This window comes from Larus michahellis, chromosome 5 (genome assembly GCF_964199755.1).
Source record: "Larus michahellis chromosome 5, bLarMic1.1, whole genome shotgun sequence".
NCBI lineage: Eukaryota > Metazoa > Chordata > Aves > Charadriiformes > Laridae > Larus > Larus michahellis.
The window spans coordinates 24,420,385-24,443,867 of NC_133900.1; the positions used below are offsets into that span (position 1 = coordinate 24,420,385).

General features: G+C 46.5%; 1 protein-coding gene across 1 annotated transcript in view; it reads left to right on the top strand.

Moving 5' to 3' along the window:
- The window catches only part of SCD5 (stearoyl-CoA desaturase 5), a 35,264-nt gene extending 13,151 nt beyond the window's left edge, over positions 1-22,113 (top strand). Inside the window, exons 2-5 of the mRNA XM_074589198.1 lie at positions 10,131-10,261; positions 15,126-15,331; positions 19,629-19,861; positions 20,418-22,113. Coding sequence (XP_074445299.1) covers positions 10,131-10,261; positions 15,126-15,331; positions 19,629-19,861; positions 20,418-20,608 — 761 coding nt within the window. The 3' untranslated portion in view covers positions 20,609-22,113. The remainder of the gene's footprint in view (positions 1-10,130; positions 10,262-15,125; positions 15,332-19,628; positions 19,862-20,417) is intronic.
- Positions 22,114-23,483: the final 1,370 nt, after the last annotated feature.

Consider the following 23,483-nt stretch of genomic DNA (forward strand, 5'->3'; position numbering starts at 1 on the left):
GTTGCATGTCCATCCCTGTTATTTTTAGTTCTCAAATAGTTATTTATACAAATAAATCAAGTTGTTGTATCCCTTTATATATAGAGATGGAAAAAAAATGGCATACACTGAGATGAAAATTTCTTGACAGGCTTTCATGCAGAGGTTTGCCTTAGACTTTGCTGGCTACTCCAGCTGTGGAGAGAGTATTTCCACCAAACGGTGTCATGTCATAAGATGTTTTCACCACGCAAGAGGATTTTTAAGGTTAGTTGTTTTCAGTTGCCCTATTGTTGAAGAGGTAATGGATGTCTACGGGTGAAGCACAGCCCTTGTGCGTGTTAGTTTTTCTTCCCCAAGCAAAAGATGAACTTTCTCAGCCATTAGTGTTACTAGCATTCACAACTTCTTAAGAAATTACTCCCTCCTATATCCATGGGATCTTGCCTTCTGGTCCTTGACCTGCTAGAGACACAGTGTGTGTGCAAAAATGCGTAAGCCTTTGCTGAATGTAACTTCAAGCACTCCCACGTGGGGATGTGTCAGATCTTGTAGGCTAAACAATGTTGTGAGTGTCATTGCCCAGCAGTGAGACTTCCAGCAGAACCAGGGTGCTGTACGCTTCTGAAGCCGTCCTCAAAATGATTGCAGTAGGAGAGTTAAGATTTTTCCACGATAGCAACTGAAAGTCGAAGACATCACTCAAGGAACAGCTCCCTGAGCAAATATAAAATAATGCTGCAGGTCGGTTGCGAGCGGGGCTTTGCATCAGGGGGCTGGCAGGAAGCGGCTGTGGGCAGAGGCACACGGCTTGTGAGAAAGGCAACCAGAAATTAGATGGACTCCCACAAGAGGTTCAAACAGGGTGTGGTTTTGTGGCTGGAGTATGCAGACTTCTACCCTGTTTCTCACTACAGTGAGCGCATTGGATGTTTTTCTGGTCCTTGTTTTGTTGGTGGTGCTCCTGGCTTTCTTTGCTGGCTGTGATCTTTCTGTCTGCCAGACTCCCCGCTGAGTGGGATGCCATTGAAGAGGGATCTGGCAGCCCCAGCTGGGGGCCCCCTATCTGTCATGGGAATAGCAGCTGCCAAAATCTGTGTTAGGGCTATAGCTGTCTGTGATAGTGGCCAGTCCTAGGAGAGAGTGATGCTTATGCAGCTTGTTCTGAGCTCTCTGCACTCAGCTTTGCACCAGCCCAGGAGTAAATGGGGCTGACGTCCTCAGAACGAGACACGAAACTAAGGCCTTGACCCCTGGTGGCTGTCTTGATCCAAGATCTGTTACCCTCCTGGTAAGAGCAAGTGTGATAACATTTCTGGGACAGCCTCCAGCCCTGGTAAATATTTCCACATACTCTATGCAAAATGCCACATCTTGAAGTCCACCAGTGTGCAGGCGCTGCTAGTGCAAGTGGGCTGTGTTGTCTTTTTTCCCTTTTTAAATTTTGTGTGTGTGTGTGTGTCTCCTCTGAATAGCGAGTCCTTTTACCCCTGTTGGGAAAAAGTATTCAGCTAGGTGAGCCACTGTTCTGATCTTGTAAAGTATGTCATCTGTTTTGTTTGGCGTTGCCAGCACTTTCCCCAATGTGTTTTTCCCCATCGTTGGTACTGGCGAGACACAGGTGGTCTGGGAGTCCCTGCCCTGCTTCGTGGCACGTGCTGCAGTACATCCCCATGCTGGCTGACCTAAGATTTGTAATCACTTGGCTTAAGCACCTGATTTGCTACATCAGGACCATTTGTAACATGCAAAAAAGCCCAAATGTTCACAGAACTTGCCAAGTCTCAAAGTCTGTTTCGAAAATGGGGCTGTGGTGGGGTCTGTGTTTGGTACAACTCACCTAGACCAAGGATGATGGCTCTCCAGGCTCTTGTGAGGTTCAAAGTAGTCACTTTGCTATGGTTGAATGTAGTGTCCAAATCCCTTACTTCTGCAAGGGAGCATGGGGTTTTTAGCCACTTCTGAGAAAGATGCCAGCAGTGGGACTGGCAAGGGCTGATTCCCTTCCCTGCTCCCGGCCCTGCTATCCCTGCCTTCCTCGCCACCCTTGTGCTGGCAGGGATTGCAGGCTCTGGGTGTGAGTCAGTGCCAGGCTCTGCGTGTCACCGCCCCACAGGAATAGTCGTGTGACATTATTCTGTATTTTAAAGATGTTTTATATATTGACAGTAGCACCATTGTGAACGTGCGGTGGATTTTGTTTTACCACTACTATTTTTATGTCAGAGATAATTGCGATTTCCTCCATGTAACTAGGTTATGTCTGACATTGGTAATGTGTAGATAGTTGCTATCTGACACAGTGTCTCCTTGTAATCTGTGCCTAAGAAGAATGTCCAGTCATCTCATCTCTTTCAGGAGCCAGCATTGTCTGTTCAGATGTGCAGAGCGAACCTAGTGCTTGTTGAGCTTCTTGTTTTGGTTGATTTGTTGTTGTTTTTTTTAAACCATATAAAATTCAAAAGCAATCTGGAATCTGCTGGATTTACAAACAGTAAATATATATCATGTTTCTAATGTAGTCCCAGGTTTCCGAATCAGAAGACGTTCTAATTTTTATATTCAGCAGACAGAGTTGAAATTGGGGAGGGGCGGGGGGGGAGAGATCTGCTCCGATTTAAGCAACCACTTAGAGCAGAGGATGATTTCCTGATGCCTGTGAAGTAGTTTCAGACTCTGGCAGTAATCTCCCTATATCTTCATAAGAAGTCAGTCCCCTGGACACGCAGGTTTTCAGAGGAGTTTGGCACTGGGACTAGTAAAGGTTTTCTGGAAATCCAGCCATGGGGATAATGAGCCGTTCTGTAAAAGACGGCTCAAATGTTTTATGCTGTTGATCTCCCATCCCATCCATTTTTAAACGATTTGCCTAGTATAGTTTTCATTGCTTCTCTCCGACAGTGAGATGATATCTCTGTGCCTGCTGTTCAAAATCACACTGATGTCTTGCTGCCTTATCGTATTGCTGCTGAGAATATTTTATGAGCTGTTGGTGATCCTCCTTGCAGGCTCCTGCTTCCCCAAGCATCTCACCCTCGATGCAGATCCGTGTCTGCAGTTATCGTCCCCTGAACTACATTACTTTGCTTTTTCTATCCAGACAGATCTTTATTTTCTGCCTTACTTTCCCCGTTTCTGCATGGATCCTTCGTGTTTGTTAGCGCTCTCACTGCGCTCCAAATTTAGCATCATCTGCAGTTGTAATTTATATGCTGTTTGCCTTTGTTTCAGGTCATTAATAAGGATGTTGAATAAAAATCTTCTGCCTATTGATTCTGGCATGTTCCCATAAATAGCATCTGTGCACAGGCACAGGATACTTGGAAGCCTAGCAACCCGCTAGCTCCCTGTTTGCATGGTAGTTTAACCTCGTCTATCTCGTCTCTCTTGCATCCTTTCCCTGTCCCCATGCACTGGTTTTCTCTTTTGTCCCTTTGCACAGGCTTACTTGTTGTTTTCTCTTCCCCCTTTTCCTCTTTGTTCCCCCTCTTAAATGCTTCTTCCGCTGCTCCGGTTCAGAAGCATTTTGCTTATGCTGTGCTCTCCCAAGTAAGCTCGCAGCTGGAAATGCTTCTGTCAGACCTTGTGCTTCTGCAGGGCTCCCGGGGGGAGAGCAATACCTGTCCGGGGAGGGATGTGTTGGGGCTCCGCTCGCCATGGAGGCATTTCACACCATTTACTCCATGGTTTGTGTATTGCAGAGCTTGCCGGAGACAATGGAAGAAGGAAGTAAAATTCCTTTGTTTGAGAGTAATTCTCCCTCGAGGTCTTCAGAAAGAGTCAGGAGAAACAAGGAGGAACCCACTTCAAACCTTTACTCTGCTGGATTAAATCATCCTTCTTTGAACGAGATTCTGATTTACTGTCCAGTCAGAGGCAGCTCTGGGCTTTGCGTTTGAGTTTTGTGGAGCCCAGAGCTCTTGGCACAGGTTCTGCTGTTTCAAGTACTTGCATCCAGGTCTTGGACTTCTCACGGACCTGCAGCAATCCCTAAATCTCGCAGCTGAGTTTTGGGTCGTAATTGGGATGGCAGTTAGAGCTGTTGGCTGGGGACATTTGTATGTGTTGGGGGTAGAGCTCTGGCCGTGGCAGAGGCCTCTGGCCGGTGCTGCAGCCCGGCTGTCTGTGCTCAAGGGCCCAGCTGTTGGGGCAATGAGATCAGAACTACCTCCTGGGCCTTTCTGCACAGCTGTGGGCACCCTTCCAGCTGCAATGGGCAGAGCTGAGGATGGCTGTGGGCATGTCCGTGACCATTACTGTAAAAGGAGATCCAGAGGCTACATTTCTAGGGAATTGTCCTGAAGCCAGCGTGTTCAGATAAATGGGAGAAAAGTGGGCTTGACCACAGCTAAAGCTCCTGTAATCATTGCTTTGAGCAGACAGTGATTCAAAGCAAACCACAGACAGCTGAAATCCTCTAAAATTGTGTAAACTAGGGGCTCTACCACCTGTCCAGGCCAAGCTAGTTATTGCTCGGGGGAGCAGCAGGCATGGCACGCAGCATTCCCACACCATCCTAAGGGTTAGGAAAGATAATTCAGCTCTTGTTCTGAGTAAATTCTCTGAAGAAACATTTTTACAGTAGCAGAAGCAAGAGTAAAGGCCCAAGAGGGCCCTGCAGACCTGTGGAGCCCCTTGCCACGCAGTGCCACAGTATCTAGGAGGCGCAGAGGTAAGTGAGGATGACCCGTGCCTAATAACATGGGTATCTGCATTAACAGAGTAGATCTGAACTCTCACACTGAACATGGTAATTGGGAGCTGATGCTGAGAAGGAGCTGCTGTAGGGTTCACGTGTGGCAGGAGAACCCTACTGCAGGCGTAAGGCAGAGCGCAGGGCTGTGGAGTCAGCGCTGGGATGTGTTCCTAGCCCAGTGGCACACTTCAGCTTCATGCCAGGCAGATGGCTCCCTGCCAGCGGCTCAGTGAAACCGGCGTTCTGTGCTGCCTTCAGTCCATCAGTGAAGCAAAACTGAATAAATGATCAGAAAGTGGCTTGAAGGATCTTCTTGCTCTCCCTCTGGGCTTAGTATGAAACTGTGAGCTGCACAGCTCTGGCTTGCTTTTCACAACACCAGAAATAACCAGGCTTAAACCCGCTCTCTTTCACAGATCAGTTCATTGGCTGCTCTGTTTCCTCTCATCCCAGGTCTCTCCAGACAGTTTTTTCTGCTGTGTTAGCTTCTGTTCTCTCATTTCTTTTCTCTTGAAGTCCTCATTCCGCTATTTTCTTTTTTTCTGTTTTCTCGCTTTCTTTTAATTTGGTATTAGCGTGATACAACCTTTTGTCAGGTGGCTTCAGAGCTCCTGCTGAGGCTGCAGTACTGTTGGTGGAACTCTCTTGCCCTGGCTCTCTTAGACGCTGGCCCTGCCTGCTTGGCAGCTCTGTGTGCTCCATCCCCAGGCTTGTGGCTAGCGAGTCCTCACCCAGCCCTTTTCTAGCTCCATCTTCCTTATCTCTCAAGACGTTTTTGTTTCACAAGCAGCTCTCTCTGTGCAGTCAGTGCTGGGGCCAGCTTGGCCTCCTGGTGAGGACAGCCCTGTGGAAATGCCTCTTGACCTCAAAGCTAGGCGTCTTGGGGAGGTGGGGATGCTGCCAGCTTGCTGTTCCTCCTTCACATCCATCATCAATGGCAGCTGACAACCTCCTCCGCCACGCTTCAACACAGCCCTCTCCCAAGCTGCGCTCCTGCCAGCCCTGCAGCACTGGTTGAGGGGAGGAAAAGCAGTATATTATTCCTCCTCAGCAAGATGGTCACTTCTGCTCTGAATCCAGAGTCTCTGATACTTGTGGTGGCCTGTGATCGCGTGTGAAGCCAAGATATACCGATAGCACAGCTCAGTCTTCAGTCTGTAGGTTAAGTTTGAAATGTGGTTTCCTTGCGAGTGTGATTTTGCTTTGGTAAGTCAACCCAGTTGCAGAGTTAGCTCGCTAAAACATGCAGAAAACTAATCAGGCTATTCTAGCAGCTTCCTCTTTGTACATTAAGTACCTCATTAAATTAAAAAGAACTGTATCATTAACTGTTTGGATTCCAGGTTGTTTATTGAGACTTCTCTTGTGTTTTTCTTTTTTTTTTTTTTTCCCCTTTTTCTGCAATCTGTGTTTTTCACTCCTTATTACTTAGGAGACCTGTTTAGTTACGGTCGAAGAGAAAGTTTTCAGTATGAAGGGAAATTGCTATTAACCGAGCTGCTTTGCTCCACGGTGTAATCCTTTTGTGTTTCATGGAGATGTTCACTCCCCACCCCCCCCAAAAATGAGCCAGGTAGGTAAGTAGTGACTCTCTCTCAAGTAGTGGCTACAGTAGTTACTGTAGCTGTGCATAATTAATGTAAAATCAAATGGGTTGTAGTCTGATTTTTGGTTTAAGTTTATAATTTATTCTGCACAGGAAAGCTTGAGACCTGTCTTTACATAGCAGGTATTTGTCATCTTGGCTATTTATACATTGGGAATTAGTGGCTGAGTAATATTTTCAGGCACCCTAATTCCTGTAAGAACCACAGAAATCTGGTATCACTGTACAGTGCATTTGGCTGACAGGATTTGCTTCTGCTCTGGTCACCAAATTCCTGAGTAGTTTTGTCTGTGTCTGGGGATGTTTCAGCCCTCGGGATTTATATTAGGAAAATTCCTGCTGTTATGATTCCTCCTCCGCAAAGCTAAAAAATAGGCACGATGCGTGGGTGTAAGCCCCAGCCGTTTTAGTTTGATCGCTGTAGTAGTGGTGGGGGCTGGCAAGGCCCTGGAGGTCTGGAGAGGGCAAGAGGACGGACCTTGTGGTCGCGGCTCAGGAAAGCCCTGGGAAAGAACCCATCTGATCAGGGCAGTGTGTTACTGGGAGGCTCTGAGGGTATTTCCTCAATCTGGCGCTCGTTCTTGTTGGCCTTTCTGCCTCTCTGCTTGGCAAGGCACGCGGGCGAGAGCCCGCTTGTTCCCGTGGCTGTTGGGAGAGCCCAGTGTGCCAGCCGCCCCCTGTGAAACAGGTGTCCCCCTCCTTTTGCTGGGGCACGACACCCATCAGGCCCGATCCTGAAGTACAGCTGTGCTTGCCTGCTGGTGGCTGATGGCTGGAGACATGCTGGCTGCGAGGCCGCCTGTGCAGCAACAGGGCTCCTGCAGAAATGTTGCAGATAAATCCTCCTCCCATTGGTAGCCCAGGGCTTCCTGGGAAGTGTGAATTGGGAATGATGCTGGGAATGGGGCCTGGGCTGGGAGGTGCTCTTCAAAGGTATGGACACAGGCTGGCACATAAACCTAGGGCAGCCCTTGGACTCCCGAGACACTGGTCCATTCTGCTGCAATGCTGGTGGTGTGGAGTGGGCTGAATGAGTGGAGTGGGCTCAGCTCTGTTAAGCTGAGCTCTGTAAGAGCTGAATCATCAAGCGGCACAAATCCCTTGTATTCGGTGCAGCTATTTCATGCGGTCTGTATGTTACCTACCACTCAGCCTCCTTCTTGCACTGGACAGAGAAGGAAAGTGAAATCAACCTTAATGTTGCATATGTCTTTTGTTTTAATTCCGGTTTTAAGCAATCAACCGTGATTAAGATGGATGGATTCCTTGAGAAGCACTTGGCCAACTAAATGATCTGTTGCGTTGAAGTGGGAGAAAAGCTCCTCTTTGTGCTTTAAGGAAGCAAAGAGACTGCTGAAGGCGGGAGGTTTCAGCCCCTGTGACTAGCATGAGGTTAACCCGTCGTAAATCCCACAGACAATATGTTCTCGTAATGATTCAGGACTATAACCTTAATAATTTTATGTTAGCTGGATAATGTCAGTATTCTGTGTGTCACAGATCTGTTCCCACAATTACAGTCACTTGAGCAATTTGGAAGGCCTTATTTAGTGATGTTTCTGCGCAGCTCAACATCACGTACAGAAAAAGACAGGATAGGTTTTCCCTAATTTCATAGAAGTCCAAGTCCATACACTGACAAGGGATGGAAGACTGCAGCGGAGACTGGAGTGTGAGTTGTTGTGGTGTCGGCATTTTTATTGATCTGAGAGTGATCTGTAAGTTCAACAAAACCTGTAAATAATGTGCGAGCAGAATGTATGATTTTCAGTTCATTTCTGTACGTTCCTTCAGGAAGCAGGCAGGAGTCTGAATTTGGCAATAGACTTCAGTGCACTGGACTTAACTGCACAAATGAGCCTTTTCTGGGAGTAACTTGAACACTGCAGCCTGCTGAAAAAGAGCATTGTCTCTTCAGTGATGGTGTCCAAAAAAGGTTTCGGAGATGTGTCGTCTTCACTAGGGCCATCCTGGCTCCACTTGTTTGTTGCGTTTTGTGAGAAAGGCTTTGGTTTGCTGTGCAGGAGATGACAGGAATTTGGGCCACGTACATTATGTGAAACAGTTTGGGTAAATCTGTTTTTGATGAATCTGTCAGTGGAGTGGATAAGGTCCGTTTACTCCTTCAGTCCGTAGGGGTAACAACATGAAATATGGTTGCTTTTATTTTACCGAATATCTTTATATTATGTTTTCTCTTAGATGCTGTAATTTCAAGCACTGTGAGTTGATAGAGAGACACAGTAGACACCCACCTACATATACATATTTTTTTTTCTTTTTGCAAAGATAGATGCTTTACATTACATGCTGGCAAAAGCTGATTGTGAATTCCTTTCTAGTCACTGCACGTCTAACAGGGTTCTCTGCTGGACAGACTGTTGTGCAGACACAGACAAAAGTAGAAAGCCCCCTTTTGGGGATAGGGTTTTCCCTTTTTATTCCAGTAATTCTGTTTAGGTATTTGGAATAGGCTGTTTTAACCAAAACATGCCTGTGTGTGTAAGGTGGTAGGGAGCCCTGGCTAAACAGCACATCACTTCAGACGGTGCAAACTCATTTGAGGTTGTCCTGTAATACTCTTACTGTTTGAATCCAGTCTTGTTTTAATTTTACACTTGTAAAATGAGCCTGTACTCTTTAGCCATGGTATCAGAAATCAACACGTATGGGAGGGAGACAAAAGTCTATGTATCATGGCAGCTTGAATGTGACTAGTTTTAAGTGGTCCAGTTTATTTGGGACTTATATAATACTTTCATCCTAGCTGTTCACATTTTTCCTTCCATCTCTCTCCAAAAGGAGGAGCAGGGGTGTTCTTCCAACCCTTTCCCATAGTCTCCTCTTTTGTTGCAAGTCAAAACAACTCAGGCTATGGATCATCCATCACACAGAAATTCAAAGACACTAGAGACAAAAACAGTGAGCACCTCAAAGGAGATGCGATCATTGCACAGATGCACAGCTTGAGCAGACAGGCCCGGGTCCACTGTCTCATTCTGCGGCCCCTGCCCCTGGAAGTGTGAGGTTAACCACCTGGAGCATGTGTGAGCATGGTCCCCACTGAACGGAGAACCAGGGACGTACCAATACTGCAATGGTGGTTGGTGTGGGAGTTATTTCAAGCCGGGGGGGGGGCGGGTGGGGCTACACTGCAGGACGCGTGCGCTTGGGCTATTTGTGTAGCCTGGAGCTAATGTGGTAAGGAACAGACCTGCTCCCGTGCTGGGTTGGCCATCTGAAAAAATGCTCAGAACAAGTTTACTTGGACAATTTTTTAATTAAGGGAAGGAAAAGCACTTCCTGAAACTGGAGGAGATGGTGAATGCTCCCCTTCCTGGTGCATTTTTGTTAGCGAGTCATGAGTTCCCGATGATGAAAGAAGTTTTTATTGTGGAAACTCTGACACAGCTCAGGGGGTGGGACGTGATGCTCTTAAACTAGCTGGCAGATCAGACTCGAGCAAAGACCTGTCTGGAGGAGGCTGGCAGTGTCCTTTTAGAAGAGTTGCTGCTACTCTTCTGACATGAGTGATGAATTTTCACTCCGCTGTACTTGGCGAAGGCACACTGTCTAAACATCTCACAGCATGGTGCTTCAGTGCTGCCGAACTCTCCTGAACAACACACCCTCTAAATGGGGAGGGCTAGGAAGTGGAATGACATATCCCTGGGGCCACGGGGCAGAGATGGGCTGAGAACCTCACCTTCTGTCTGCCCGGCCTCATCTTCTGAGTGACCCTGCAGCGGTCGGCAGGCAGGGGCAAGGATCACCTTTACATCAAGGAAAGCAAAAATAATCACAATTGGCCTCTGGAACATCCTGTGTTTTTGTTTTTGTGTCTTTCAGCATACTTCTGTTTCCTGATGACAGCCCTGGGTGTGACAGCTGGTGCACATCGCCTGTGGAGCCACCGTTCCTACAAAGCCAAGCTGCCTTTGCGGATCTTTCTGGCTGCAGCGAACTCCATGGCTTTCCAGGTGGGGTTGTGATTGCTCATCCAGATTCTTGGCCTCCAGGCAGCTTTCTCTCCTGTGCAGGGATCCCCTCAGCTTAGAGACGGCAAAAGAAAAAAAGAAAAAAAAATATTGGCAGAAAGACATTTGCTGATCACACTCTCTTCTGGCTCAGGCGATGCAGAGCCCCTCTCACCACCCACAGAACAGTATACGTTAGGCAGTCCAGGAGTAATAATTGCTTAAGGACCAATTTGAAAGTGCCCAGATCAGGGGCTCAGCACCCCAGCAGCCTGTCTGTGATACAGCTCAGGCCCCGCACTTCACAGGACAACATGGAAACCTTTGTAAGGGCCAACTTGATGCAAGTATGTCTGTGTAATCAAATCTCTTCGTCTTTCCAGGCAGTTGGAGGTTTTGACGTGCACAGAAAGGAAAGCAGGCATCCTTTCAGGATCTTAATTTTATGCGGCATTTTTTACCAGTTAAACAAAGGACTAGTACCCGTACTGAAAATGCCCATTGGCAAATACCAGACTTGTGCTATCTAGGCTTTTCCACCTTCTGCTTGGCTCTTTTGCCGTTCAAGAAGCAAAGACTGGTTGTATTCCCCTTCTTGAAGAGAATAGCAGTATTCCCTTTACCCTGTGGAAGGCACTAGTGCACACAGCACTGATATAAAGGGATTTAGAGATTTAGCCACGTCCAATACATTTTGATTTTGTCTGTTCTAGTATCTGAGACTGTTTCTTGGAGAACAGGCCAGTAATGGTATCCCTAGCACTGGCTGGGACAGGGATTGAGCCCGGCTGCTGTAACCCCTTGTGGCACCAAGTACCACATGTGTGTTGTGCCTTGAGTTTTCAGCTTTTTTCCCTTCAGTCTGTTTGGTTAACTTCTTGTTCAAGTACCTTGACAGAGGATGAAGAGAGTCCCTTTATCCATTTCTGTGCTGTTCACTTATCAGCTTTGATTTATCTTTTTTTTTTTTTTTTTTTTTTAAGGTGGAAAGAATCAACCTTGTTAATCCCTCTAGACGTTACAAAGAGCATAATGCTTTTGCCTGAATATGGGAATGTGTCCATTTTGGCTATAACCTTCCCTTATTCTGAGCCATATTCCAGCTGCTTTGTGCTGCTTGGTTTCTTGCAGAGCTTTGCAAGCCCTTTGCTCAGCATGTTAAAACTGGTTTGAGTTTTGAGAAGCCCCTGGTACTGTTCTCCTGTTTTACAGCTAATCTTATCTTTCATAAGTAATTTAAATGAATGTGTCGAGCTGGTTGCAGTGAGCCTGCATGTTGGGCTTTCATTGCGTTCTCCTCCCCTGTTGCTATGGATTTTGCTCTCAGCTGCGTTGGCCTCATCACTGCTTTTGGCTGAGGACATGGTGTGATTCTGAGGAAGGGAAGTAATTCAAAGTATCTTCAAGACACCTTTGCGCCCTTCATGTCAGAAAGAAAATGAAAGGCTAAATCACCCATTCTAAGTTTTAACTAGTCTGAAGCCTGCTTCTAATTACCGTGACATCCATTGCCTGCTACAGGCAGTTTTCAACACCACAAGCAGACAGTGAATGGGTTTTCATGTCTGTCTCCCTCATGTTGGCTTTGGGAGGAAGAGGTATGATTGGAGATACCTAACAGCATCTCTGAATGCTGAATATTGAGGAAATATTCAAACTTCTTGAAGGGCAGGGGAAACTCTGCTGAAGAGTTTTAACTTGATGCTGAACGGGCTGCGAAATGCTGAAATACCATCAAATGCAGCCATTTTTGCCCTGTTGCCTAGTGCATTTTTTGTGATTGGAGCGTGCTAAGCCATGTTTTTTTCTCTCCATCCAGAGTGAAGTGCTCACAATTTTGGAAGACTGTACTTCTTGCTGTCACATGTCTGTTTCAGAAATATGTCACATGTCTTTCAGAAGTAGGTAATACCTGGCTTATGTCTACTTGGTCTCCTAGTGTTTAGGTTTCAGCATCTCGGTTGAGACCTGCTGGCGTCTCCTCCGCTAACTGCGTCGTACTGTTGCTCCTGTCCAGCTCCGTGCAACAAGCTGTGTTGGTCAGCTGAGGTTGTGCTGTGAGCATTTGCACACAGCAACAGTGGCTGTATGGAAATTCATGTCAGCACACTGAGGTTGTTACATAGCCCAGTCTGTTGTCACGTTTCGGTCTGCAGGTTTACTAAGGGACCTGCTAATGGATGTCTGCATCACTGTCACAGCATGATGCTCTTGCTCTCTGCTTTGGAAGGGATTTCACTCCTGTGTTTACCTGAAACTTGATCAAGAGTGATGTCTTCCTGAAAAAATGGTTGCTATTGATACACTTGGAGCATATTTACATGTGCTATGCTCCGGTTCTTGGTGTATTTATTGATGACAGTTCTGGCCTCTGCCCTCTATTTCTCTGGCCTAGGGTACTAAAAAAAAAAAAATTAATTTCTCACAGTATCATTGCTTTGACCTGGTTATCTGCTGTCCCACAGATAATTTTATCAAGTGCTCTTGTGACAAACTGATCAATAGTCTCACTTTAAAAATGATTTCTGGTTAAGAAAGAGGACCTTTCCTAGGTGTGCTTCTTGCATAACCCTGTTTTATTTTTGAATGACTTAATCTTGGCATTTTCCAGTCTTCTGGATATTCCTGCTGAAGCCACTTGAAGCAGTGTAGAGGCTTTCATTCCCTTTGATTTCTCTGCAGGAAAAAAATAAGATGGCAGCAAGGTAAAGATCTCCCTTTGTTCTCACTGAGGAGTTTGGTGACTTCCTTTGCTTCACTCAGTTTACGTTGTTCACTTGTGCAATGGGATAGTTAAGGTGCGACATACTGGAGCGCTGGTAAGGGGCTGGTCTTTACAGCCTCCTCTCAATGGCTTAGATGAGTCAGGGCTGCAGAAAAATGTTCCCCTCAGCCCCAGCCCACTCCCAGCGTCACTGCGGCCACGGCCACCGTGTGACAACAGTACAGGGCTGAGCACAACGGAGTGCAATGAAGCTGAGATTTTCCGTGGCTTTTGTTCTTCGCTTGTCCCTTGTGGGCTCTTGCAGACAGAAAGCATCTTTGCAAGGCTGCAATCGGACATGCAGGCTTTTGAGCTGGAGTCTTTTGCTGCTTTTTGCAGTTGTTCCTGGAGTTTCCTCAGTAGCATGGGCAGCCTCAGTGCTTTCTCTCAGATGTTGTCAGCTGAGAGAAAGAGCAATGATTTCAGCATAGGGCTTTTGTCTAACAAGATACAGATATACATAGTTGTCATTAGCCCGGGCTTATTGTGTCCTGCAGTATATTCAGCACCGTGATGGCTGCTGCACTTCTGCTGGGAACACAGCTGATGTGGTTGGTGATTGTGGGTGCTGTTGCCATTCCTAAAAGTAACCCAAGCCCTTCCTTCCTTTGGGTATTACTGCTTGCATACCTCCCTGGCTGTGCAAAGATGGAAATAGCGGAGGAAAGCACACTCCGCCTAAGCATTCTCTGATTAAAGTTCACACTGTTGTGGATCTGGGCACTAGCTAACGTTTCCATGTTTTGGTGTTGGGCAATTCAGTTCATAGGTGAGCATGTGGCCTGAGTTTTGCAAGTGTTGTACATGTTTACAGTGCCCTGCACTAATAGATTGGCAGTTTAGTCCAATAGCCAGTGCATCCTGCAGAGCAAACTGGCAGGCTGAAATCCCTTTGGCTGAGTGAACTCGGAAAGTCTCACTTCATGGATCCAAGTCTGAAATTGCACTCCATCCCTTTCTCCCTGCAATCTACCTAATCCCGTTTACAGCCATAAGGCATTTCAGTGACCCATATCTGCTGACAGCTTGAGCAGAGACAGGACTGAACTTTTTTGTATCTGATCTGGATCCAATGCGGAGCTGATGTTATGGGTCTGAGACTTTTATTCCAGCCTGGCTGCAAATGATTTCCCATAAGATCGGCACATTGCCTTTGATACCTTAGTCACAGAATCATAGAACGGTTCGGGTTGGAAGGGACCTTAAAGATCATCTAGTTCCAACCCCCCCGCCCTGGGCAGGGACACCTCCCACCAGACCAGGCTGCTCAAAGCCCCATCCAGCCCGGTCTTGAACACCTCCAGGGATGGGGCAGCCACAGCTTCTCTGGGCAACCTGTGCCAGTGTCTCACCACCCTCACAGGAAAGAATTTCTTCCTAATACCTAATTTAAATCTCCCCTCTTTCAGTTTAAAACCATTACCCCTTGTCCTATCACTCTGTTCCCTGATAAACAGTCCATCCCCATCTTTCCCTGTAGGCCCCCTTTAAGTATTAGAAGTATTGGCAGAGCAGTAATTTAAATGGAGGTGCTGGTTTTACTGTGGAAGATGCATCCCTCCGAAAGGCTAAACAAGTTCAGCTCCTCTTCAGGTCAGGAGAAGGCGTATGTAGAGTTCCACAAGCTCTGCCCCATTTTCAGTGCTGCATTTGTGCCCGGAGGGCATCAGTGGTAACTGACCTCAGCCAGCTTAGAAAAAGGATGCCAGAACTGAGTGCCTCTGCACAGCAGTGCCCTGAAAATAAATATGCAAGCTCCCCTGTGGCAGGGTCATAAAGTAACAGTGTAAACGTGTACGTACCTCATCCCTCCAACCCAGTGTCCCCCCAGGCAGGACACAGGACCAGGGCAGACCCAGCCCTGCGACCTGTGCGGTCTGTGTCACCGGTTCCCAGAGCACGTCCCCATGCTGTGTGGGCACTGACAGGAGCAGTGGGGGGTCTGTCTGCCTGCAAAGCTGGGGTCCCTCAGGATGTCTTTAGTCGATAATCCTTTTTGAGGAGCATCAGAGAGGGGCTTGTTACTGTGTGGGGAAGGAGCTGGAGGTGGTACTGCTGGAGCAGTACTTGGCCTCCTCTCACCCCGCCGTGCGTTCTGTGCAGAATGACATCTACGAGTGGAGTCGAGACCACCGTGTTCACCACAAGTACTCGGAGACGGATGCGGACCCGCACAATGCCCGCCGTGGCTTCTTCTTCTCCCACATCGGCTGGCTGTTCGTGCGCAAGCACCGGGACGTCATAGAGAAGGGGAGGAAACTGGATTTCACTGACCTGCTGGATGACCCTGTCGTCAGGTTCCAAAGAAAGTAAGTGGGAGTGTTGGGCCCTTGTGCGAGGTGGGGTGGAGAGGTCCCTCCACCTGTTTAGTTGTGGCTCATTCTTTATTTTTATCTTTCCCTTTTCTCCCCCAAGGTATCCCTGCCACCTTGATTGCAGGCATTAGGGCTGCGGTCCCTCTGGCCCCCGCTATTGCCATGTGGCTGACGCTTGCTGATTGTCCTTGCAGGCTCTGCTGCACAAGCAGGGAGCACTGTCCTTGTCGCTCTGCTTTTCCAAAAAGCCAAGGTTGTCTGTGAAAACAGCCACCGCAGAAGTTGCTGGGATCTCAGCCGCCTTCTTTGATTGTTGGAGCAAATGCTGTAATCACTAACTGCCTTAATGCAGAAGTGCACATTTCCCTCTGCAAAATCATGTTTGGCACCTCTGGGCCAGCGCAGACCAAGCGCTTCCTCTCACAAGGCTGTCATTCTTCACAGAATTAATTATCTCCCTGGAGAATTAGCACAGATCTAGTTCAGTTTGCTACACGCAGTGCGAGAGGTGGGAATTGAGCAACGTACTTTGTCCTCTATGTGAGTACCTGTACCTAAAATACATTTTAGGCACAAGATGACTGTCTCTGCCTGCAAGCATTTGGTCCAGGTACTTCAGTAAACCACATAAGCTCATTTCCGAGTGTTTTGTGGGTGAGGGGAGCAATCAGTTGTGTCCGGAAATCAGGGGATTTTTTGCATTAAAGAAACCCATGCACTAGCAGAATTACCCCTTGTTGTGGTTTGGACTGGGCTGGCCACTGAAATGAACGACAGATGCTTTTTTACCTCTCTCCCTTCAGAGGCGAGGAGAGAAAATGAGAGACAGGCTTATGAGTTGAAAAGAAACTAAACTAGTTTAATTAAATATTAATAATAAGAGGAAATATAATAATATCAATAAGAAAATAATTAAATATATACAAAACCAGTATCAGCCTCCCAGGATGTGTCACTGGGAGGCACTGGGAAAGCCTCAGACTGGACTTGGTGACGGACGGGAACCGCATTCCAGATCTAGATTCAGGAATGCATGAATTGGCATCAAAGGCAGACGAACAGACCGAGTCCTCCTCGGATGCTGGCCATTGAAGAAAGTGGGCGGACCCTTTGATCCCTCAGCTCTTATACTGAGCATGATGCTGATGGGATGGAGTACCCACTTGGTCAGTTTTGGGTCACCTGCTCTGCTGCTTCTCCTCGCAGGTGCAACCCCTCTACACTTTTCTGCGTCTGGCCCTCCAGCTTGGTACATAACAAAGTTAGCTGACCTTGGTTGTTATAGCAATAAGTATAAGCAAGAGTCTCTCTGCATACCATTCCTTGGCATAAATTACAAATAATCAGGTCTTATCAGTCTGAGAACGAACAGTGTCTCCATAATAATATGCTGTTAATTTTCAGAAAGTTCAGTTAGTTAGAAGAGGCTTAGTTGAAAAGTAAAATTACTGAATAGAAAATTGGCTCTGGTTTACCTCAAACCAGGGCACCTCTGCATTGGAAGATCTCCAGGAGTGAGGAATTCCCTGCCCTTCATGTATTGTTGCTTTTACTGGTTCGTCAGTCAGCAGTGCCTGTTTGCAAAGGCTCCCTTGCAGTTTGCTGCAGCTCCTCTTGGTTGCGTTATTACCTTTTCCAAGACAACAGCATCCCACAAGAAGCAGGCTCTACTGCTTTGGTTATGCTGAAAATATTTTGTAGTGAAGAAGTGTGTCTTCTGCAGGGAAGTTATGTCTTAGCAAATGTCTCTGCTCGGGATTTAAATTTAGGACTTGGGAGTTTACCTTCCCTTATCTGTGAAGAAAAATTCAGGTTTCTCCTTTCTATAAGGTCGAAGTGCTGGGGTTTTTTTGGCAGCACGGAAAACCTGGTAGGTCAGATCAGTAAGGATCATGATAAACTCTTTGATTTTAAGGTCAGATGGTTAGCTTTGCTGAAATCAGTGGTGCTGGTGAGCTGTGGATGCGGTAGCACTCAATGAGCTTTAAACCATATCACTTCAGCTGAAATCACAGTACCGCTCCAGGCATGACTGACAGCAAAATTTACCCTCTCCAAATAATGGAGCAATAATCCTGCATGTGATGTGAAGGAGAGGCTTAGAGGTGAAGTGTCTTCATGATGAAGTTTTCATGTGGTGAAAGCAGTGCTCAACAAGCATCTGTTGAGGCGTTGGTTCACCTGAACTCCAGGTAAGGAGATTTCTCATTCCAGGGTGGACGTTTCAGTCAAAGGGAGACAGAGGAAATGTAGTTGGGTGTTTGTTTGGATGTGAGATCTTATGTCTTCACCAAAGACTTCAGTCTGGGCTTCTTGCGTCTCACAGGAAGGTTTTATTGGTGCCTGATAAGATGTTTTCATATTTTATTTTATCTTCCTGGAGTGGGAGAGGCTTTGAACTTTGAAGGAGTTTTCTGGACTGGAAAATACTTTTTTTCTCCAGCTCTACTTAAATCCTGGCCTTGAATTGATGATGTTTGCAAACCTTATCCACAGCCTGGTTCAGAAGTCAGTCAGATGAGTGGGAAATTATCTGTTATCTTTGGTGGAGCAAAGAATGCGGACTGTTTCCTTTGGAGAGCCTTGGCTCAGGTAAGTGAAGATAGAGTTCTGTGACAGAGCTGAGGACATACTCTCTTTTCACCATGGTTGGTGTTGCTGGAGAGCTGCAGATCTCCTTCTGGAGCCCAGCATGTGAGGCACAACCTCCAAGCAACAACAAAAATTATCAAACGGAGAACTTGCAGAGCAAGAGGTTAATTTATTTCGTACACAAGATGATCAAAACTACCTGGTGTGTTATAGATGAGAACTATGTTAATGGAAACTTTCTTCCTTCCAAAAATACTGCTAATATTAACGTTTTTCCAATCCTCTGTGGGTTTTAAACAAACATTCAATTTTCCAATGGTTTTTGTCAAACCAAATTGACAGTTTTTCCTATCTGAAAAACTTTCATCAAGTGGAAGGTTTTAATAACTGTTTGAAATCTAAACTCTGTTCTTCCTCATCCCTTCCAGAAAACTCAACAAAAGCAGGGGTCTATTTTAAACCTGTCATATGAGTGCAAATAAGATGGGTCTTACTTTGTGTTTCTTTTCTTTCTGCACCCTTCAAAATCCTGTCACCTCAGCCTATCGCTCCAGTTTCATGTGCCAGCTTGCTTTGATGATGATACCCCGAGATCACTGTGCGCTGTAGTAAATCTGGGCTTCAGGGAGGTGGAAGGGCTCAATGGGGAAGACGGGACCTTGTTTCCTCTTAAGCTGGGGACACCCCTTTGATGGCTCCCAAGCTGCACTGTCTTGCTGCTCTCCGCTCCTGAGTGCCCTTATCCCATTATCCATTTAGAGTCACTTATTTCCTGTCTTGCTTTTGGCTTTGCCTCCAGACTTTTTGCTGAGCTGCAAGCCCATTCTCCACTTGCCTTGCATTAATTCCCCCAGCATGATTTTTCTCTTTGTTCCTCCCACTATGGTCTCTGCTCTTCACCTCTGTGCTCTCTGCATCCTATGCTCTCTTCCCTGCCTTGCCTGTGCATGTGGCTTTGGCTGTACTATAAAGCTTTCCTGTTTGTTCTCAGACTGTTCGGCTTCCTCCCTCCGTGTTTTCCACTGCACGCTGATTTTGTCCAATATGTGGAGGAGTGGCAGGGCTCGTGCCAGGCAGTGGGCTGAGAGAGCAGCAGTAATCCTGGCCCCCAGGCCAAGACGCGTCTTTCTCCTCACCCTTGGTGGAGTGCCCGTGCTCTCTCAGCAGCTGCTTCAGGTCTGCTGCTGCTGTTGGAGCTCATGCAGCAGCAGTGGTATAGAAAGGAGCTGCTCCTGCCCCGTGCTTCAGGTTCCCCTCTGCTCTGAGCATAGGGGAAGTCTTTGCCGGCTCGTAGCATCAGTCATGTTTCTGACACAGCTCCACCAATGCCACGCCAAGCCCCGGGCTTTTCTAGTCCCAGAGCTGGACCCTAGGCGCAGGGTGTGCAGGCAACTCTGTGCGTCCCCAGGTGTAAAGGTGCTCAGCTTGGGAGGTTTGCTTTGGGACTGGGTCACAGCTGTTCAGCTGCAGTATTACCTGCTGCTTTGGGGTTTCGGTTTGTCTTGGCATTTCGAATTGCACTTGGAAAAAGTTACGTCGTGATTGTGGATGTCTGAAATGTTCCCTGTTGCCTCAGTTATGGGTCTGGCCCAGGTTATGCCAGGGCTTTCTGGCAGAGCCCTGTCTCCAGAGATCCAACGCCGCTTCAGCCCAGCTGTCATTCCCACCACAGTAATGGCGTCCTTTTCTTTCCCCATAGGTATTACAAGAGTTCGGTTGTGCTGATGTGCTTTGTGATCCCTACTTTTGTGCCGTGGTACCTTTGGGGTGAGAGTCTGTGGAATGCCTACTTCCTTGCCTCCATCCTCCGGTACACCATCTCCCTCAATGTCACGTGGCTGGTCAACAGTGCTGCTCACATGTACGGCAATCGCCCTTACGACAAGTACATCAACCCCAGGCAGAACACCTTTGTCACTCTGGGAGCCATTGGTAAGTGCTGTAGCCCTGGGTACAGCTTTGCAAACTCAGAGCGACATCCCATGCTGTTTCACGCTGGTCGGGGCTTTGGGCACCTGCAGCTGGACACCACTTGGAGCCAGGGCTTGCAGGAGGCTGGAGCTTGTGCATCCTAGAGGAAGGCTCCCTTGTTCTACTGATGGTGCCCACATTGAAAGAATGCCATGTAGTCTCTGGGGGGAGACATGTTCACACTAGCAATCCTCTCTTCCCAGCAGTCGGCTGGGGACAGCACAGCAGAAGTAAGCAACTCTGCTTCTTACTTGGTTGTGCATCTCCACTCTTATGGTTTTCTTTCCTGAGTGTAAGGGTTGGGACATGCCCCTTCCTACTGGGGAGGAAAGCCCAAAGCACTGAAATGGAGTCCGTTGTGGGTCTGCCCCAGAGGTCTCCCACAGCCGGGCAGGGGCATAACCTGCACTAGATTCAGGACTTGGGAAACAGGCGTTGGGATGTCCCACCCGAGAGCGTTCTGAAATTCATAAACGCAACGGCCATGTGGTCTTTAAACTCTCTCTCTGTTTTTCAGGTGAGGGTTTCCACAATTACCACCACACCTTCCCGTTCGACTACTCAGCCAGTGAGCTGGGCCTGAAGTTCAACCCCACCACCTGGTTCATTGACTTCATGTTTTGGTTGGGGTTGGTCACTGACCGCAAGCAGGCTCCGAAGGAGATGATCCAGGCTCGCAAGGAAAGGACTGGAGATGGCAGTGCTTGAAAAGTAATGCTTTGCTGTGCCAGCGCTGTCGTACACGTGGGTGGGTGTGCATGCACCCCCGTGCCTGTGGTGGATTTATCTTCCTCTTGTTAAACTTAGTTTTTTCAGATCTGTTGGGCCAAATTCATTCCCTGGGAACAGATTTGGTCCCAGCTTTTTTTCCTTACTAGCTGTCTTATGTCCAAACTTCAGACTATTAAGTGTGAAAATGTTATATATTATTTAATATTATAGTTAAACAGGAGAGAGATTTGATTTTAGTCACTGTAGTTCATGTCTGAAATACATTGTAATTTGCTTGTTCATGGTAAATGTTGGCAGGTTGGAGGAACTAACTATCCTTTCCAAGTGCAGTTAGGGGAGATTTTTGTTTCTACTATTAATCAAATATACTTTTGAGACACATCTCTCGGAGGGGATGGGGCAGGGCCCAATGTGCTGTTTCAGCTACAGACTAGTGGAAAGGACAGTAACAGCACTGATGAAAAACAGGATGTCCAAGGGGAAAAATTGACTTAAAGTTAGTTAGATGTTAGTTTGGTAACCTGCTTTCTTCTTTTTGTTAGCCCTGTTAGCCAGCCCAGTGTGCTGCTGTCTTTGTTAAATATGAAAACCATTTCTTGCTGAGCAGGCTTTTGTGTTGAAGATTAGTCTCTATACAGGCCAAAATACCAACTGATGCTGTGTTGAGATGATTCCCTTACTGTTGCATATACATTGTAATTTGTAAAGGTATAGAGCTCAAACATGTCTTAAGCCAAATAAAGCTTCGGTTTCAATGTTTGGAGACCTAAGTTATATTCTAAACAGTCATGGCCATTGATGCATGCATATTTTAGCTCCTTTTGCACAAGAGGCCTCTTAATTTCTTTTTCTGCCTTTGAGTAGCGGGTCTTAGAAAACTGACCTTTATCTAAGTCAGAGTCTCTACTAATATTTCAGCTGCATGCAACATCCATTGGTTTCTGAGCAAAATATAAAGACAGTTATGTAGCTTCTGAATTTTAAGTTGCCTTGTTTAAAAAAAAAAAAAGGTAAAAAAAAAGAAAAAAGATTAAAAAAAAAAAGGCATGTGGAATTAATGGGACATATAGCCCTTTGTGTTAAATGTTAGCCAGTGCAGGAGAGAGGCTTTGTACTGTCAGCACTGGAGCACTTTTGAAGATAGGGGGCATGATTTTCATTTATAAAGGAGGTCACTGCCTTGCCCCACAGAGAGGGAGTGCCCGTTTCCCGGCTGCGCGGCCCCATGCCCTGGGCAAGGCGGTGATCTCGAGATAACTGAGGCTCAGGCCCAGATATTTTCAGGAAAGATGCAGAACTGGAAAAAAAAAATTAAAATGGTTTCTTTTTTGTTCTGTTTCTTGTTTTTTAAATTATGCCATATAATATAAGAGAGTTGTCTTTATTCTGTATTTCATCCAGCAGGTGTTTTAACAGTGTTACTTTGCCATTAATGATGTGTAAACTCTTGAGTGATTTACAATAAACAGTTATGAGTTAGACTGGCCTCTGTGTTTTATTTTTAAATGTCTGCCAAAGCGAAGGGCTTCGTGCATCACACATCAGAATAACAGCAGTATTTTGCTTGGTGTTTCCAGCTATTCACTTGGTGCAGCATTTCCAAAATACCTACCCCCTCAGCATTTCTGGTTTCCTCATCAGTGGAAGAGGAGTGTTGTCAAACAGAAACATATCAAGAGATTTGATTCCTTCAGGCTTAGTGGCCAAGCTGATAGAGGTGGGAAAAAGAAAATTCAAGCTGACGTAAGCTTGAAAGGAAACTATGGCATGTTCTTGCATGTGAAAATCCCACTTTATCAGCCCAATGTGACTGCAGGACAACGCTTTGACCAAAAATATTATCGTGTTCAGATTTTGCTGTAAATTCTCCTTGATTTCTGCTGAGATGTGCCTGAAGACCTGAGTGTGTCAAAAGTCATGTCTTGATGTGCATTCATCTGGACTCAGGGTTGTTTGACAGACACGGGAATTACACGCACACAAGTAGGAGCTGTCTTCCCACCAGCCCTTACGGTGCCTGCAGGAGGGGGTGGAAACGGGCTCCCATAGCTGGGAGAAAGATAGTGCTGTTGCTTCCTTCTTAGCATGGTCAACGGGCAGTTGGAGAACGACAAAATTCATTGGGACCCCGCCTTCAAAATGATGCAGGTGGTGAGTTTGGACTTGATGTTTGAGTGTAGGAGTGAAGCTGGGACCATGCGCAAATGCCTAATCTTAGTGGTGCTCCCATCATTTCGTTTGTGCAGAGTGCTGGCTGGCAAACTGCAGTGAATGCACTTTCAGGCACTTAGATACACATCTTCCTGTTGAGCTTTATCATACTTTTTTTTTTTTCTTTTGTATTGCTCGTATTTGGACTTCCTTAAGCTGATTCCTGTCAAGCATGTGGTGTAAGAAGAATAACTGGCCCTGCAAAGAAGTACATGCTGTTCTGAACCTCTCTATCTGAAATTACAACAAGGTGGTTTGTTTGTTTTTTTTTTTTTTCCCCTGTGAGTGTAAGACTTCAGCAGCAACAGCAGTTCCAGTGGGATTCAGGGATCTGAGATTTTGAAATCATTGGCAATTACCCATGTGTCCCGGTTTGAGATAGAACAAAACCAATTTTCTTTTCAGTGATTTTACTTTTCACTTAAGTCTCTCCTAACTGACTGCACTCTCTGAAATTATAATGGTATGTTTTTTTAGACAGTGTCTGCTTCTATCAGTGATAATGTCTGATGTTTATAGTTAATACCAAGGAATGGTATGCAGAGAGGCTCCTGTTTATACTTACTGCTGTAACAACCAAGGTTAGCTCTCTTTGTTATGAACCAAGTTGGACGATTGGAAGCAGAAGAGCGTAGAGGAA